We start from the raw sequence: 19,466 nt of genomic DNA, 5'->3' as shown, positions 1-19,466 counted from the left end.
CTGGTTTTTTTTTTAATAGTTTTTTAAATTTTTATTTATTTATGATAGTCACACACACAGAGAGAGAGAGAGAGAGACATAGGCAGAGGGAGAAGCAGGCTCCATGCACCGGGAGCCCGACGTGGGATTCGATCCCGGGTCTCCAGGATCGTGCCCTGGGCCAAAGGCAGGCGCTAAACTGCTGCGCCACCCAGGGATCCCAGGGTCCTGGTTTTTTATCCAGTCTGAAACCCTGCGCCCTTTGATGGGGTCATTAAGCCCGTTCACGTTCAGAGTTACTATTGACAGATATGAGTTTAGTGTCATCATGATATCTATTCAGTCCTTGTTTTTGTGGACTGTTCCACTGAACTTCTTCTTAAAGGGGAATTTTAAGAGTCCCCCTTAAAATTTCTTGCAGAGCTGGTTTGGAGGTCACATATTCTTTCAGTTGCTGCCTGTCTTGGAAGCTCTTTATCTCTCCTTCCATTTTGAATGAGAGCCTTGCTGGATAAAGTATTCTTGGTTGCATGTTCTTTTCATTTAGGACTCTGAATATATCCTGCCAGCCCTTTCTGGCCTGCCAGGTCTCTGTGGAGAGGTCTGCTGTCACCCTAATACTCCTCCCCATAAAAGTCAGGGATTTCTTGTCTCTTGCTGCTTTAAGGATCTTCTCTTTATCTTTGGAAATTGCAAGCTTCACTATTAAATGTGTTGAACGGTTTTTATTGTTTTTAGGGGGGGATCTCTCTATTTCCTGGATCTGAATGCCTGTTTCCCTTCCCAGATTAGGAAAGTTTTCAGCTAGGATGTGTTCAAATACATATTCTGGCCCTCTGTCCCTTTCGGCGCCCTCGGGAACCCCAATTAAATGTAGGTTTTTCTTCCTCAGGCTGTCGTTTATTTCCCTTAATCTATCTTCATGGTCTTTTAATTGTTTGTCTCTTTTTTCCTCGGTTTCCCTCTTTGCTATCAACTTGTCTTCTATGTCACTCATTCGTTCTTCCACCTCGTTAACCCTCGTCGTTAGGGCTTCTAGTTGGGATTGCATCTCATTCAATTGATTTTTAATTTCTGCCTGATTGGATCTAAATTCTGCAGTCATGAAGTCTCTTGAGTGCTTTATGCTTTTTTCAGAGCCACCAGTAGCTGTATAATAGTGCTTCTGAATTGGCTTTCTGACATTGAATTGTAATCCAGATTTTGTAACTCTGTGGGAGAGAGGACTGTTTCTGATTCTTTCTTTTGAGGTGAGGTTTTCCTTCTAGTCATTTTGCTCAGTGCAGAGTGGCCAAAAACAAGTTCTATTTGGAAAAGGAGAAAAAGAGAGGAGAGAAATAAGGAAAGAAAAGAGAAAAAGAAAAAAGGAAGAAAAAAAAAGGAAAAAGAAGAAAAAAAAGAAAAAAGAAGAAAAAGAAAGAAAAAAGGGTGGGGAAAGCAAACAAATCAAAAAGAAAAAAAAAAAAAAACCACGGGGGAGTATCTTCTGATTCTGTATACTTTAAGTCCCTTGACTTCCCCTGGAACTTGTCCGTCTAGCTGGTCTTCTTGCGGAGGGTCCTGTTGTGCTGATTTTCAGGTGTTCGCACTTGGGGGAGCTGCTCTGCCCCTGCCTGGTGCAGGGCTCAGTGGGGGTTGTTTACCCTGTGAGGCCCCAGGAGGAACAACCCCAGTGGCGGGGCCAGCTCTGCAGCCCTGGAGTTAGCTCCTGCAGTAACTCCGGAGCTCTGGGTCTGCAGGGCCTGGAGGCTCCGGGGCGGGGCCACTGATCTGCTCATCTCCGGGCAGGAGCGTCCTCGCTGTCCTGGGCCCTCCCGGCCTCTGCCTTTCTCGGGGGGAGGCCAGATCCTGGGCTGTGTCCTGCCGCCCTGTGCCCCGGGGCCTGCGCTGCTGGATTCGCACTCCCGCCCCGCAGCCCCCTCCGCGGAGCCGCCCCTGAGCCCCCCCGAGCTGCTCCCGCCCCGCAGCCCCCTCCGCGGAGCCGCCCCCGAGACCACCCCCGCAGCTGCTCCCGCTCTGCAGCCCCCTCCGCGGAGCCTCTTCCTCCGCCCGAGCCCCCCGAGCTGCTCCGGGTCCCGCCGTGCGCGCTGCAGCCCTTAGGGAGCTCGGCGCACTCTCCCGGGGCGCAGGTGTCTGTTAGTGTCCCCGGGAGCCCGAGGGCATCCCCGCCCTCCTGGGTCCTGCTCCAACCCCCTGTGAGGACTTTCCGCCCGGGAAGGTTGGTGCAGCTCCTGCTTCTCCGGGCCGGGGCTCTCCTGTCCTGGGGACACTCGCCCCGGCCTCAGCCCGGTTCCTCGCTGGGCCCCTCCCCCTTCGAGGCCTTTTGTTTCTTTATTTCTTTTTCCCCGTCTTCCTACCTGATAGAAGCGCGAACTCTTCTCACTGTAGCGTTCCAGCTGGTCTCTCTTTAAATCTCAGGCCGAATTCGTAGATTTTCAGGATGATTTGAAGGTTATCTAGGTAATTTGGTGGCGACAGGTGATTTGGGGACCCTGCTCTTCCGCCATCTTGCCCCTCCTCCTCCAATAGTAGTGGATTTTAACATCTCACTTACACTGGTGGACAGATCATCCATACAGAAAATCAACAACAACAGAATTGTAGCTTTGAATGACACACTAAAGCAGATGGATCTAATAGATATATTCAGAACAGTCCATCCTAAAACAGCAGAATACACATCTTTTCAAGTGCACATGGAGCATTCTCCAGAATAGATTACCTATGAGTAACAAAACAGGTCTTGACAATTTCAATAAGATCAAAGTTTTACCATGCATCTTTTCTGACCACAATGCAACAAAACTAGAAATCAACCACAAAAAAAATCTGGAAAGAGCAGAAACACAGGAGGTTAAATAATATCCTACTAAACAATAAATGGTTCAATTAAGAAATCAAAGAGGAAATAAAAATCAGATAGAGACATATGAAAATGGAAGCAATGATCCCAAACCATTGGGATGCAGTAAAAGCAGTTCTAAGAGGGAAGTTAATGGTAATACAGGTCTACCTCAAGACGCAAGAAAAATGTTAAATAAAAATCTAACCTTACACCTAAAAGAGCTAGAAAAAGAACAAATGGAGCCTAAAGCCAGTAGAAAGGGGAAATAATAAAGATTAGAGCAGAAATAAATGATATAGAAACTAAATAGAATAGATGGATGAAACCAAGAGCTTGTTCTCTGAAAAGATCAACAAAATTAATAAACTTCTACCCAGACTCACAAAAATAAAAATAAAAAAGGAAAATAAAGCACTCAAAAAATCAGAAATGAAAGAAGAGGAATAGCAACCAACACCATAAAAATACAAAGGAATATTTAAGAGAATATTATGAAAAATTATATGCCAACAAACTGGACAACCTAGAAGAAATGGATAAATTTCTAGAAACATAACTTGCCAGAGCTGAATCAGGAATAAATAGAAAATTTGTAATAGACTGATTATCAGCAAGGAGATTGAATTAGTAATCAAAAAACTTCCAACAAACAAAAGTCCAGGACCAGATGGTTTCACAGATGAATTCTACCAAACATTTAAAGAGTCCTATGCTTCTCAACTTTTTTCAGAAAATAGAAGAGGAAGGAAATTCGAAAATCAGATAAAGACACCATGCACAAAGATAACCACAGGCCAATATCCCTGATGAAAACAGATATAAAAATACTCAACAAAATATTAACAAACTGAATCCAAAAATACTTAAAAAAAATGACAACAACAAAAACAAAACCAACATTAACCATGATCAAGTGGGATTTATTCCTGGGATACAAGGGTGGTTCAATATTCACATATCAATCATTCTACCTCACATTAATAAGAGAAATGATAAAAACTATATGATCATTGCAATGGCTGCAGAAAAAGCATTTGAGGGGATCCCTGGGTGGCTCAGCGGTTTGGCGCCTGCCTATGGCCAGGGGCGATCCTGGAGTCCCGGGATCGAGTCCCGAGTCGGGCTCCTGGCATGGAGCCTGCTTCTCCCTCCTCCTGTGTCTCTGCCTCTCTCTCTCTCTCTATCATAATAAATAAATGTTTTTTAAAAAAAGCATTTGACAAAGTACATTGTTCATGATAAAAACCCTCAACAAAATGGGGTTAGAGGGAACACAACTCAACATAATAAAGGCTTTATATGAAAAATCCACAGGTAACATCATAGTCAAATGTGAAAAACTGAGAGCTTTTCCTCTGAGGTCAGGAACAAGACAAGGATGTCCACTCTCACCACTATTGTTCAACATAATACTGGAAATTCTAAGCACAGCAATCAGAGAAGAGAAAGGAATAAAAAGCATCCAAATTGGTCAGGAAGAAGCAAAATTTTCCTATTTGCAGATGACTTAATACTTTATATATAGAAAACCCTGAGGATTCCACCAAACAAACAAACAAACAAACCTACCAGAACTGATAAATCAATTCCGTAAGGATACAAAATTCAATGTACTTCTAGAAATCCACTGTATTTCTATACACCAGTAATGAAGCTGCAGAAAGAGATGTTAAGCAATCTGATTTAAAAAAAAATCAGATTTACTTGCACTAAAAGTAGTAAGATACTTGGGAATAAACTTAAACAAAGAGGTGAAAGACTTGTACCCTGAAAACTATAATACATTGATGAAAGAAATTGAAGATGAATAAAGAAATGGAAAGTGGTGATCGGGGGCAAGACGGCGGAAGAGCAGGGTCTCCAAATCACCTGTCTCCACCAAATTACCTAGAAAACCTTCAAATTATCCTGAAAATCTATTAATTCGGCCTGAGATTTAAAGAGAGACCAGCTAGAATGCTACAGTGAGAAGAGTTCGCGCTCCTATCAGGTAGGAAGACGGGGGAAAAGAAATAAAGAAACAAAAGGCTTCCAAGGGGGAGGGGCCCCGCGAGGAGCCGGGCTGAGGCCGGGGCGAGTGTCCCCAGGACAGGAGAGCCCCGTCCCGGAGGAGCAGGAGCTGCACCGACCTTCCCGGGGGAAAGGGGCTCGCGGGGAGGTGGAGCAGGACCCAGGAGGGCGGGGATGCCCTGGGCTCCCGGGGACAGTAACAGACACCTGCGCCCCGGGAGAGTGCGCCGAGCTCCCTAAGGGCTGCAGCGCGCACGGCGGGACCCGGAGCAGCTCGGAGGGGCTTGGGGGCGGCTCCGCGGAGGGGGCTGCGGGGCGGGAGCAGCTCGGGGGGGCTCGGGGGCGGCTCCGGAGGGGGCTGCGGGGCGGGAGAAGCTCGGGGGGCTCGGGGGCGGCTCCGCGGAGGGGCTGCGGGGCGGGAGCAGCTCGGAGGGGCTCGGGGGCGGCTCCGCGGAGGGGGCTGCGGGGCGCGAGCAGCTCGGGGGCGGCGGCCCGGGAACGCGAATCCACCAGCACAGGCCCCGAGCACAGGGCACCGGGACACAGCCCAGGATCCGGCCTCCCCCGGGACAGGCAGAGGCCGGGAGGGCCCAGGATCACGAGGACGCTCCTGCCCCGAGCTGAGCAGTTCAGCGGCCCCGCCCCGGAGCCTCCAGGCCCTGCAGACCCAGAGCTCCGGAGTTCCTGCCGGAGCTGAATCCAGGGGTCCAGAGCTGCCCCGCCACTGGGGTTGTTCCTCCTGGGGCCTCACGGGGCAAACAACCCCCACTGAGCCCTGCACCAGGCAGGGGCAGAGCAGCTCCCCCAACTGCTAACACCTGAAAATCAGCACAACAGGCCCCTCCCCCAGAAGACCCGCTAGACGGACAACTTCCACGAGAAGCCAAGGGACTTAAAGTACACAGAATCAGAAGATACTCCCCCGTGGTTCTTTTTTGTTTTGTTTTGTTTTGTTTTGTTTTGCTTTTTGATTTGTTTCCTTCCCCCACCCCCTTTTTTTCTCCTTTCTTATTCTTTCTCTTTTTTCTTTTTTTTTTCGTTTTTTTTTTCTTCCCTTTTTTTTCTCTTTCTCTTTTCTTTCCTTCTTTCTCTCCTCTCTTTTTCTCCTTTTCCCAATACAACTTGCTTTTGGCCACTCTGCACTGAGCAAAATGACTAGAAGGAAAACCTCACCTCAAAAGAAAGAATCAGAAACAGTCCTCTCTCCCACAGAGTTACAAAATCTGGATTACAATTCAATGTCAGAAAGCCAATTCAGAAGCACTATACTAAAAAAGTATAAAGGACTCAAGAGAATTCATGACTGCAGAATTTAGAGCTAATCAGGCAGAAATTAAAAATCAATTGAATGAGATGCAATCCAAACTAGAAGTCCTAACGACGAGGGTTAACGAGGTGGAAGAACGAGTGAGTGACATAGAAGACAAGATGATAGCAAAGAGGGAAACTAAGGAAAAAAGAGACAAACAATTAAAAGACCATGTAGATAGATTAAGGGATATAAACGACAGCCTGAGAAAGAAAAACCTACATTTAATTGGGGTTCCCGAGGGCGCCGAAAGGGACAGAGGGCCAGAATATGTATTTGAACAAATTCTAGCTGAAAACTTTCCTAATTTGGGAAGGGAAACAGGCATTCAGATGCAGGAAATAGAGAGATCCCCCCCTAAAATCAATAAAAACCGTTCAACACCTCGACATTTAATAGTGAAGCTTGCAAATTCCAAAGATAAAGAGAAGATCCTTAAAGCAGCAAGAGACAAGAGACAAGAAATCCCTGACTTTTATGGGGAGGAGTATTAGGGTAACAGCAGACCTCTCCACAGAGACCTGGCAGGCCAGAAAGGGCTGGCAGGATATATTCAGGGTCCTAAATGAGAAGAACATGCAACCAAGAATACTTTATCCAGCAAGGCTCTCATTCAAAATGGAAGGAGAGATAAAGAGCTTCCAAGACAGGCAGCAACTGAAAGAATATGTGACCTCCAAATCAGCTCTGCAAGAAATTTTAAGGGGGACTCTTAAAATTCCCCTTTAAGAAGAAGTGCAGTGGAACAATCCACAAAAACAAGGACTGAATAGATATGATGACACTAAACTCATACCTTTCAATAGTAACTCTGAAATTGAACGGGCTTAATGACCCCATCAAAAGGCGCAGGGTTTCAGACTGGATAAAAAAGCAGGACCCATCCTTTTGCTGTCTACAAGAGACTCATTTTAGACAGAAGGACACCTGCAGCCTGAAAATAAAAAGTTGGAGAACCATTTATCATTCAAATTGTCCTCAAAAGAAAGCAGGGGTAGCCATCCTCATATCAGATAAACTAAAATTTACCCCGAAGACTGTAGTGAGAGATGAAGAGGGACACTATCTCATACTTAAAGGATCTATTCAACAAGAGGACTTAACAATCCTCCATATATATGCCCCGAATGTGGGAGCTGCCAAATATATAATCAATTATTAACCAAAGTGAAGAAATACTTAGATAATAAAACACTTATAATTGGTGACTTCAATCTAGCTCTTTCTATACTCGATAGGTCTTCTAAGCACAACATCTCCAAAGAAACGAGAGCTTTAAATGATACACTGGACCAGATGGATTTCACAGATATCTACAGAACTTTACATCCAAACTCAACTGAATACACATTCTTCTCAAGTGCACATGGAACTTTCTCCAGAATAGACCACATATTGGGTCACAAATCGGGTCTGAACCGATACCAAAAGATTGGGATCGTCCCCTGCATATTCTCAGACCATAATGCCTTGAAATTAGAACTAAATCACAACAAGAAGTTTGGAAGGACCTCAAACACGTGGAGGTGAAGGACCATCCTGATAAAAGATAAAAGGGTCAACCAGGAAATTAAGGAAGAATTAAAAAGATTCATGGAAACTAATGAGAATGAAGATATAACCGTTCAAAATCTTTGGGATGCAGCAAAAGCAGTCCTAGGGGGAAATACATCGCAATACAAGCATCCATTCAAAAACTGGAAAGAACTCAAATACAAAAGCTAACCTTACACATAAAGGAGCTAGAGAAAAAACAGCAAATAGATCCTACACCCAAGAGAAGAAGGGAGTTAATAAAGATTCGAGCAGAACTCAACAAAATCGAGACCAGAAGAACTGTGGAACAGATCAACAGAACCAGGAATTCGTTCTTTGAAAGAATTAATAAGATAGATAAACCATTAGCCAGCCTTATGAAAAAGAAGAGAGAGAAGACTCAAATTAATAAAATCATGAATGAGAAAGGAGAGATCACTACCAACACCAAGGAAATACAAACGATTTTAAAAACATATTATGAACAGCTATATGCCAATAAATTAGGCAATCTAGAAGAAATGGACGCATTCCTGGAAAGCCACAAACTACCAAAACTGGAACAGGAAGAAATAGAAAACCTGAACAGGCCAATAACCAGGGAGGAAATTGAAGGAGTCATCAAAAACCTCCCAAGACACAAGAATCCAGGGCCAGATGGCTTCCCAGGGGAATTTTATCAAACGTTTAAAGAAGAAACCATACCTATTCTCCTAAAGCTGTTTGGAAAGATAGAAAGAGATGGAGTACTTCCAAATTCGTTCTATGAGGCCAGCATCACCTTAATTCCAAAAGCAGACAAAGACCCCACCAAAAAGGAGAATTACAGACCAATATCCCTGATGAACATGGATGCAAAAATTCTCAACAAGATACTGGCCAATAGGATCCAACAATACATTAAGAAAATTATTCACCATGACCAAGTAGGATTTATCCCCGGGACACAAGGCTGGTTCAACACCCGTAAAACAATCAATATGATTCATCATATCAGCAAGAGAAAAACCAAGAACCATATGATCCTCTCATTGGATGCAGAGAAAGTATTTGACAAAATATAGGATCCATTTCTGATCAAAACTCTTCAGAGTGTAGGGATAGAGGGAACATTCCTCGACATCTTAAAAGCCATCTATGAAAAGCCCACAGCAAATATCATTCTCAATGGGGAAGCACTGGGAGCCTTTCCCCTAAGATCAGGAACAAGACAGGGATGTCCACTCTCACCACTGCTATTCAACATAGTACTGGAAGTCCTAGCCTCAGCAATCAGACAACAAAAAGACATTAAAGGCATTCAATTTGGCAAAGAAGAAGTCAAACTCTCCCTCTTCGCCGATGACATGATACTCTACATAGAAAACCCAAAAGCCTCCACCCCAAGATTGCTAGAACTCATCCAGCAATTCGGTAGCGTGGCAGGATACAAAATCAATGCCCAGAAATCAGTGGCATTTCTATACACTAACAATGAGACTGAAGAAAGAGAAATTAAGGAGTCAATCCCATTTACAATTGCACTCAAAAGCATAAGATACCTAGGAATAAACCTAACCAAAGATGTAAAGCATCTATACCCTCAAAACTATAGAACACTTCTGAAAGAAATTGAGGAAGACACAAAGAGATGGAAAAATATTCCATGCTCATGGATTGGCAGAATTAATATTGTGAAAATGTCAATGTTACCCAGGGCAATATACACGTTTAATGCAATCCCTATCAAAATACCATGGACTTTCTTCAGAGAGTTAGAACAAATTATTTTAAGATTTGTGTGGAATCAGAAAAGACCCCTAATAGCCAGGGGAATTTTAAAAAAGAAAACCATATCTGGGGGCATCACAATGCCAGATTTCAGGTTGTACTACAAAGCTGTGGTCATCAAGACAGTGTGGTACTGGCACAAAAACAGACACCTAGATCAGTGGAACAGAATAGAGAATCCAGAAGTGGACCCTGAACTTTATGGGCAACTAATATTCGATAAAGGAGGAAAGACTATCCATTGGAAGAAGGACAGTTTCTTCAATAAATGGTGCTGGGAAAATTGGACATCCACATGCAGAAGAATGAAACTAGACCACTCTCTTTCACCATACACAAAGATAAACTCAAAATGGATGAAAGATCTAAATGTGAGACAAGATTCCATCAAAATCCTAGAGAAGAACACAGGCAACACCCTTTTTGAACTCGGCCATAGTAACTTCTTGCAAGATACATCCACGAAGGCAAAAGAAACAAAAGCAAAAATGAACTATTGGGACTTCATCAAGGTAAGAAGCTTTTGCACAGCAAAGGATACAGTCAACAAAACTCAAAGACAACCTACAGAATGGGAGAAGATATTTGCAAATGACATATCAGATAAAGGGCTAGTTTCCAAGATCTATAAAGAACTTATTAAACTCAACACCAAAGAAACAAACAATCCAATCATGAAATGGGCAAAAGACATGAACAGAAATCTCACAGAGGAAGACATAGACATGGCCAACATGCACATGAGAAAATGCTCTGCATCACTTGCCATCAGGGAAATACAAATCCAAACCACAATGAGATACCACCTCACACCAGTGAGAATGGGGAAAATTAACAAGGCAGGAAACCACAAATGTTGGAGAGGATGCAGAGAAAAGGGAACCCTCTTACACTGTTGGTGGGAATGTGAACTGGTGCAGCCACTCTGGAAAACTGTGTGGAGGTTCCTCAAACAGTTAAAAATATACCTGCCGTACCACCCAGCAATTGCACTGTTGGGGATTTACCCCAAAGATAGAAATGCAATGAAACGCTGGGACACCTGCACCCCGATGTTTATAGCAGCAATGGCCACGATAGCCAAACTGTGGAAGGAGCCTCGGTATCCAACGATAGATGAATGGATAAAGAAGATGTGGTTTATGTATACATTTGAATATTACTCAGCTACTAGAAATGACAATTACCCACCATTTGCTTCGACGTGGATGGAACTGGAGGGTATTATGCTGAGTGAAGTAAGTCAGTCGGAGAAGGACAAACATTATATGTTCTCATTCATTTGGGGAATATGAATAATAGTGAAAGGGAATATAAGGGAATGGAGAAGAAATGTGTGGGAAATATCAGAAAGGGAGACAGAACGTAAAGACTGCTAACTCTGGGAAACGAACTAGGGGTGGTAGAAGGGGAGGAGGGCGGGGGGTGGGAGTGAATGGGTGACGGGCACTGGGGGTTATTCTATATGTTAGTAAATTGAACACCAATAAAAAATAAATTAAAAAAAATAAAAAAAAATAAAAATTAAAAAAAAAAAGACATGGAAAGTCACTCAATGTTCATGGATTGGCAGAACCAATATTGTTAAAATGTGTATATTCTCCAAAGCAACAGACACATTGAATGCAATCCCTATCAAAATACCAACAGCATTTTTTTTAAAGAGCTAGAACAAACAATCCTAAAATTTGTATGGAACTACAAAAGACCCTGAATACCAAAGCAATCTTGAAAAAGAAAAAAGAAACTGGAGGTATCACAATTCCAGACTTCAAGTTATATTACAAAGCTGTAGTCATCAAGACAGTATGGTACTGGAACAAAAATAGACACACAGGTCAATGGATCAAAACAGAAAGCCTAGAAATAAACTCATAATTATGTGGTCAATCTTCAGCAACTGAGGTAGGACTATTCATTGGGAAAAAGACATTCTCTTCAATAAAATGTTTTGGGAAAACTAGACAGCTACATGCAAAAGAATGAAACTGTATCACTTTCTGACACTATACACAAAAGTGAACTCAAAATGGATTAAAAATTTTAATGAGAGACCTGAACCATAAAAGTCCTTGATAGGAGGATCCCTGGGTGGCGCAGCGGTTTGGCGTCTGCCTTTGGCCCAGAGCGCGGTCCTGGAGACCGGGGATCGGGTCCCATGTCGGGCTCCCGGTGCATGGAGCCTGCTTCTCTCTCTGCCTGTTTCTCTGCCTCTCTCTCTCACTGTGTGCCTATCATAAATAAAAAAATTAAAAAAAAAAATTAAAAAAAAAGTCCTTGATAGGAACACAGGTAGTAGTTTCTCTGACATCAGTCATAATGACATCTTTCTAGATGACTCTCTTGAGGTAAGGGAAATAAAAGCAAAAATAAGCTATTAAGACTACATCAAAATAAAAAGATTCTGTATAGACAAGGCTATTGTGGACATTGCTGCTATAAACATTGGGGTGCCAAACTGCGGAAGGAGCCTCAGTGTTCATTGAAAGATGAGTGTATAAAGATGTGGTTTATATATACAATGGAATATTACTCAGCCATTAGAAATGACAAATACCCACCATTTGCTTCAACGTGGATGGAACTGGAGGGTATGATGCTGAGTGAAGTAAGTCAATTGGAGAAGAACAAACATTATATGGTCTCATTCATTTGGGGAACATAAATAATAGTGAAAGGGAATAAAGGGGAAAGGAGAAAAAATGAGTGGGAAATATCAGAAAGGGAGACAGAATATGAGAGACTCCTAACTCTGGGAAACGAACTAGGGGTGGTGGAAGGGGAGGTGGGCGGGGGGTAGGGGTGACTGGGTGGCGGGCACTGAGGTGGGCACTTGAGGGGATGAGCAATGGGTATTATTCTGTATGTTGGCAAATTGAACACCAATAAAAAATAAATTTATTATTAAAAATAAATAAACAAACAAACATCGGGGTGCAGGTGTCCCAGCGTTTCATTGCATCTGAATCTTTGGGGTAAATCCCAGCAGTGCAATTGCTGGGTCAGGGCAGGTCTATTTTTAACTCTTTGAGGAACCTCCACACAGTTTTCCAGAGTGGCTGCACCAGTTCACATTCCCACCAACAGTGTAAGAGGGTTCCCCTTTCTCCGCATCCTCTCCAACATTTGTGGTTTCCTGCCTTGTTAATTTTCCCCATTCTCACTGGTGTGAGGTGGTATCTCATTGGTGGTTTTGATTTGTATTTCCCTGATGGCCATTGATGCAGAGCATTTTCTCATGTGCTTGTTGGCCATGTCTATGTCTTCCTCTGTGAGATTTCTCTTCATGTCTTTTGCCCACTTCATGATTGGATTGTTTGTTTCTTTGCTGTTGAGTTTAAGAAGTTCTTTATAGATCTTGGAAACTAGCCCGTTATCTGATACATCATTTGCAAATATCTTCTCCCATTCTGTAGTTGTCTTTTAGTTTTGTTGACTGTTTCTTTTGCTGTGCAAAAACATAGATCAATGGAACAGAATAGAGAATCCAGAAGTGGACCCTCAACTTTATGGCCAACTAATATTCGACAAAGCAGAAAAAAAGACAGTCTCTTCAATAAATGATGGTGGGAAAATTGGACATCCACATGCAGAAGAATGAAACTAGACCACTCTCTTTCACCATACACAAAGATAAACTCAAAATGGATGAAAGATCAAAATGCAAGACATCAAAAATTTTGATTCCATCAAAATCCTAGAGGAGAACACAAGCAACACCCTTTTGAACTTGGCCACAGTAACTTCTTGCAAGATACATCAATGAAGGCAAGAGAAACAAAAGCAAAAATGAACTATTGGGACTTCATCAAGATATTTTATTTATTTTTTAAAGATTTTATCCATTTATTCATGAGGGACATGCACAGAGAGAGAGGCAGAGACACAGGCAGAGGGAGAAGCAGGCTCCATGCAGGGAGCCCAACGCGGGTCTCCATCCCAGGTCCCCAGAATCACACTCCCCTCCAAAAACAGGCGCTAAACCGCTGAGTCACTTGGGCTGCCCCTCTTTTTACATTTAATTATGATGTTAGTTGTAGATTTTTTTTTGTATGATATTCTTTACAGGATTGGGGATGATTGCTTATATTCCTATTGTAGTAAGATATTTTTTAAAATCAGGAATATGGCTGTTGAATTTTGTCCAATGCTTTTTTTGTGCCAACTGATATGATCATACAAGACTTTTCTTCTTTAGTCTGTGCTGATATGGTGGATTATATTGATTGGTGTTATAATACTGAATGAGTCTTGCATACTTGTAATATATTGTAACATATTAAATTTCACTTCTTCATGTATTGTTATTTGTATACACTATTGGATTTGATTTGCTAAAATTTTTTTGAAGACACCCATGTGAGATTTGATGTTTTATGTGCTGTATTTATCTGATTTTGGTATCACAACACTGGCTGCAAAAAAGTGAGTTGAGAAGTATTCCCTCCTATTAAATTTTTTGGACAATATTGTATAAAATTGGCATTAATTCTTCCTCAAATATTTGATAAAATACTCCAATGAAACTCTCTGGGGTCAGGGATTTCTTGGGGGATGTTTATACCTAGAGATTAATTTTCTTCAATGGTTTTAGGAATAGTCAGGTTATCTACTTCATTTTGGCTTAATTTTGGTAGTTTGTGGTTTTTGAGACTTGTTCCATTCCTTTAAGTTGTAAGTATCCTTTCATTATTCTTTTAATGACTGCAAGTTCCATTGTGATATTTTCTTTAATTGCTGATAATTGGTGATTAGTGTCATATCAATCTTGATAAAGGCTTGTTGATTTTATTTTTTTCAGAAAAGTAGGTTTTTGCTTATTTTTCTCTATTTTCCTGTTTCAATTTCATTGGCTGCTGCTTTTGTCTTTATTAATTCTTTCTCTCTGCATGCTTGGTATTTATTTTTGCTATTTTTCTAATTTCTGGAGGCAGGAACTTAGATTATTGAGTTTCTACTGAGTTCTGTTTCCTAATGTAAGCATTTATTGCTCTAAGTACCTCTCTGAACACTGCTTTAGCTGTATTTCACAAATTTTTTGTTACCTTGTGTTTTCATTTCAATTTTTATTTCCTGTGCGATTCCCTCTTTGACTCATGAGTTTAGAAGTATGTTGTCTAATTTCAAATATTTGGAGATTTTTTCATTGCCATTCTGTAATTGATTTGTCATTTTAGTCTAGTATGATCAAAGAACATACTCTATGATTTCTACCCTTAAAAGGGTAGGTTTGTTAAGGTTTATTTTATGACCCTGGATAAGGGTCATAATGTTCTATGGATGTCAGGAAAGAATGTCCATTTTACTGTCTGGGAGTGTTTTATAAATGCCAAATTCTTTTTGTTACTAGCTTTACTGAATTTTTCTATTTTGCTGATTTTCTGTGTTAATTTTATCGATTAATAAATGAGGACAGAAGTCCCCAGCTATACTTGTGAATTTGTCTGTTTCTCCTTTCAGTTCTTTCAGATTTTTGCTTCATGTATTTTGAAGCTTTATTGTTTGGTAATACACATTTAGAATTGTTGTATCTTCTTGGCAGAAAGATCCTTTTGTTATTCTGTAATGTACCTTTTGTTCCTAATAAGTTTCTTTGCATTAAAATCTACTTTATCTGATATCTATATAGTCTTTTCTGATTATAAAAAAATAATGTTTGCATGCTTTGTCCTTTTACTTTCCAGCCTATGTATGTCATTATGTTTGAAGTGAGTTTTTGCAGGCAACATATGCTTAGGTCTGCCAAGCTCTTTCAGTTTGTATATTCAGACTACAGTCATTTAAAGTAATTATTGGTATACTAGGGCATGCTTCTGTCATTTTATTTGTTATCTGTTCCCTATATTTCTCATTCTTCTGTTTCCTTTTTCTTCAATCTTGTGAGTTACCTGAGCATTTAGAGTTAAATTTTATTTATTTATAATGTTTGCCAGCATATGTTACTTTTCCTGTAGTTGTCCTAGTAGTTGCTCTAGGTGTAATCTCACATGTACGTGACCACAGCCTACTGGTGTTGATGTCTTACCACTTCAAGTGAAATGTAGAAAATTTACTTACCTTTACCCTCCCTACTTTTAAAATATAAGTATTTCTACTATATACATTGAACACCACATCAGATGATGTTACAAATTTTGGTTCAGCTACAAGTGATTAAAGAAACCCATAGGGTGAAGGATTGTGTATTATATTCACTTCTATTTTTACCCATTCTACTGTTTTTTTTCTGAAGGTTTCAATCTCCCTCTGTTACTATTTTCTTTCAATTTGGAGATCTGCTTTTATTGAGTTTTTAAGGGTAGGTCTGTTAGCAACAAATTCTCTTTGTTTTCCTTTGTCTTAGAATATCACTATTATTTCCCATTCATTCCTGAAGGAAGGATATGGGATTCAAAACTGACAGTTCTATGCTTTCAGCACTTGAAAAATGTGCCATTTCTTTTTGGCCTCCATTGTTTTATTTATTTATTTATTTTAAAAATTTTTTTTCCTCCATTGTTTTAGATGAGAAATCTGTTGTCATTCAAATTGGTTCTTTCTTCCCATTTTGTTCTTTTCTTCTTACTTCTATTTCATTGCTTAAAATTTTGTTTTTTGTTTCAAGAGAGAATTTGTAATTGATTATTGAAGCATTTTTATATGGTGACTGCTTTAAAATCCTTGTCTGTCAAGCCATCATCTTACTTGTCTGGATATTGGTGTCAGCCAGTTGTCTTCTTTTCTTTTCTTTTTAAAAGATTTTATTTATTTATTCATGAGAGACCACAGAGAGAGAGGTAGAGACATAGGCAGAGGGAGAAGCAGGCTCACTGTGGGGGCCCTAATGCAGGATTCCATCCCAGGACGCTGGGATGACCTGAGCCAAAGGCAGATGCTCAACCACTGAGTCACCCAGGTGCCCCCAGTTGTCTTTTCTTATGCAAATTGTGGCTTCACTGGTTCTTTATATGAGGAATGATTTTCCTGTTATATCCTCAATGTTTCTGTTATGATGTTAAGACACTCTTTACCTCTTTACCCTATTTTAATCTTCTATTTAGCAGGTAGTTTTGCTGTTGAGGGTTAGTAAATTCTGATCTATTTTTGTGAGCTTGACTGTCTAGAGCCTTGCAATGCTATTCTGATCTTCTTTATTCTTCTGAAGTTGCTAGGACTCCTGCTTAATTCCTGCTAGTGCTGCCTATGGGGACAGAGTGTTTACTAATTCTAGTGTCCGTGGGCCACCTTCCGTTGAAGAGAGGGGTGGGTCAGAGGTCATTTCTCTTGGGTCTCCTTATGCCACTGGCAAAGGGCAGGGAGACCAAAGGCTTTGCTGCTGCTGCTGCTGCTGCCACTATGGGCATTTGGGGCTGCTTGCTGATGACTCCGTTGTGGAGCGAGGGTTGAATGTCCCAACTCAGTCTCTGTTGGCCTTCTCCTTTCTTGTCCTATGACCAGTGACAGCAGGTTTTTATTATTGTTGTTTTGTATACCCCCATTGGTGGTTCCAGGTTCCAGACCTCCTTGGCACCAAGTCCTGGATATATATGAGAGCATAAAAAACACACACACAGGGAACTCATCCCATGTAATTCCTCAAGTCATGAGGTTCCTGGTCAGTCCACTTTTATTTTTCTAGCCTTCAGAGTCTTCTTATTGCTGTCTGAATAATAATAATAATAATAATAATAATGATGATGATGATAATAATAAATATCATTTCTGCATTAGAAGGGAGAAGCAGGGAATAGTAAGTTTATACCATCTTGTTATGGTGATGGTGTCTCTAATTGCTTTTTTGAGGAAAGGCTTTGCTGACCAACTCACTCTGAAGTCCCATTCCCAAATCAGTTTAATTGTATATTTTCTGACAAAATCTCATTTATTCTATATTTGTATCCTCTTCTCAAGGGTACCTGAGAAGTCCTGATACCCATCAAATATTCCCATGAATTTTAATTGTTACATAGAATCTATTCTTTTAATGGGTTAAGAAACTAATTATATTGCATAATTATACAGTTTGGGACCATTTTTCCTGTATTCCTGGTCTGTTCTCTAGGTTCACCTTTGTTTTTGCTGAAATTATTCTTCAACAGTTCCTTTAGTGAGGGTGTAAGGGAGTAAGTTCTCTCAATTATTTTATATCTTCAGTGACATTTTTAGCACTTACTTTTGAAAGATCACATGGATAGTTATAAAGTTTTTAGGTTGATACATAAATCCCCTTGCCACCATGATATTAGGGCATGGCTGTCTGAAGACACTATAAGTTTTGAGTCTTTGGGCAGATACTTTCTCATGGATAAGATTTTGTGTTTTGGTGTCACAGTCTGTTATTCAAATGTGGGCTCCTGTATTGAATAAGTTACTAATCATGTTTGCTAATAGATAAAATGGGGATAATCATAAGTGAGAGTTACAGATGTTTATTTAAGTCCTCCATGATGTCAAGTCCTTTGCCATTATTACCCATTTTATTTCTCATGTAGTCACTATTATTTTTGTCTTTTACAGATGATGGAGCTAAGATCCAGAGCAAACTTGAGGACAGTGACATCATGACTCATGCATATGAGCTGACCCTCAAATCTGAGTGTCTAGGTTGTACTCTGTGCTTGTAGAGCAATATTACATTCCATGTAGGGTCATTTTGATACTTAAATACGATAATCCTTTGAAGTGCTAACTGTAGTATCTGACTTATCTTTGTGTTTGATACATTTTATCCTTTATGAGTTCTTCCCCCTCTGCTGGCCACATCTGTAGCCCCTACACCCCTTAGAAAATCCTCCCATTTCCCTTGGCTGTCATGGGAATGATCGTGTGTTGGCTGAGGTGCTGGCCAAGATGCTTCTCTACTTCTCATTCCTTGAGGTGCTAACAATGGTGCCAGCCTCCATGTAAGAGCCCAGAGGAAGCATCGCTTCTTCCTTCCAGATCTACTCTCTGTGTCATGTCATGGAAGCATCTGCATTTATGTCTAGAGCATCATAAAGCCTCTCTTCAGTAACACCATCAGCTCCTCTACAGGTGCTCAGATCAGTATGTGGGCCAGATTTAGGACAGATGTTGGTCTGCTGTCCTCCACACACCCTCCTCCTCTCTTGCCTCTGTCCCTCCCAAATTTCCCTTGTCTTCTGGTCCCACAGTTCCACTTCCAGCCACTCATCTTCTCTATTGCTAGCTTTATTGAATCTAATTTCCTGTTCTAGGATAGTAAGAACCACAGGGCAGACCTTCAACAGTTCAAGATAAAAGAGATCGAGGTGCCTGAGATTTGAATCAGAGATAAGTCCTGAAAGTGAAGAGGAAGGCTGAGGCAAGATATATCACCAACACCAGAATAGAGGGCTCTATGAAGCCAGTGTCAGAGGAGGGCTAGACTATTCTAGATTGGGATAGAGACAGATCTGCTGAGAGGAGAGCCTAGTGTTAGGTAGAGAAAAAAAATCCCCTAGTGAATTTCAAGGGTATTAAGGAGGAGGAGGTCCCATAGAATCATGTCTTGGACTAGAATCATTCACTGTGGAATGACAGATATGTAACAGGCACAATCAGACCCTTGCTGCTTAATGTTGGAACCTAGCATTTTTTTTTTTTTTTTTTACTTACTACAGCTGATGCTGAGCATCAGGGAATGGCAGCACCAGGGGTCTGGGAAAGTTGGCTGTGTCCAGAATTCTCCTGTTCCTTCTCCTAGCAGTGATCAAATAGATACACAATAGGCTGGCCCTCATTATAATGGATGATTCAGAGAACATGCCAAATTTCACATGGCTTTTGTGTAAGAGGACTGTCTAGAACAGCTTGAGAGATCCTGAGCTCCTGGAGTGGCAGCCTCCTGGATGATGCAAGTGCTGACCTGAGGCAGGGGTCCCTACTGCTGCCACTTCTGAATGATCTCCTGAAAACACACAACATTCTGGCTTCTGTAGGTGATATTCCCTCTGAGAGGCCTTAGATTTACTACCTGAGATGCTGCATTTTGTATGGTATTCTATTTTGTCTGTTGTAGCATGAGAGGCAGGGTCTTGT

General features: G+C 41.2%; 1 protein-coding gene across 1 annotated transcript in view; it reads left to right on the top strand.

Annotated features, from left to right (window-relative positions):
* Window positions 1-18,117, top strand: part of LOC112659651 (nuclear envelope pore membrane protein POM 121-like) — a 43,356-nt gene extending 25,239 nt beyond the window's left edge. Inside the window, exon 2 of the mRNA XM_025446710.1 lies at window positions 17,946-18,117. Within this exon, the coding sequence (XP_025302495.1) occupies window positions 17,946-17,949 (4 nt within the window). The 3' untranslated portion in view covers window positions 17,950-18,117. The remainder of the gene's footprint in view (window positions 1-17,945) is intronic.
* The last annotated feature ends 1,349 nt before the right edge of the window (window positions 18,118-19,466 follow it).

The sequence above is a fragment of the Canis lupus genome, chromosome 11 (genome assembly GCF_003254725.2).
Source record: "Canis lupus dingo isolate Sandy chromosome 11, ASM325472v2, whole genome shotgun sequence".
NCBI lineage: Eukaryota > Metazoa > Chordata > Mammalia > Carnivora > Canidae > Canis > Canis lupus.
Note: the sequence above shows the minus strand (reverse complement) of the source record. Positions and strands in the feature narration are given on the sequence as shown.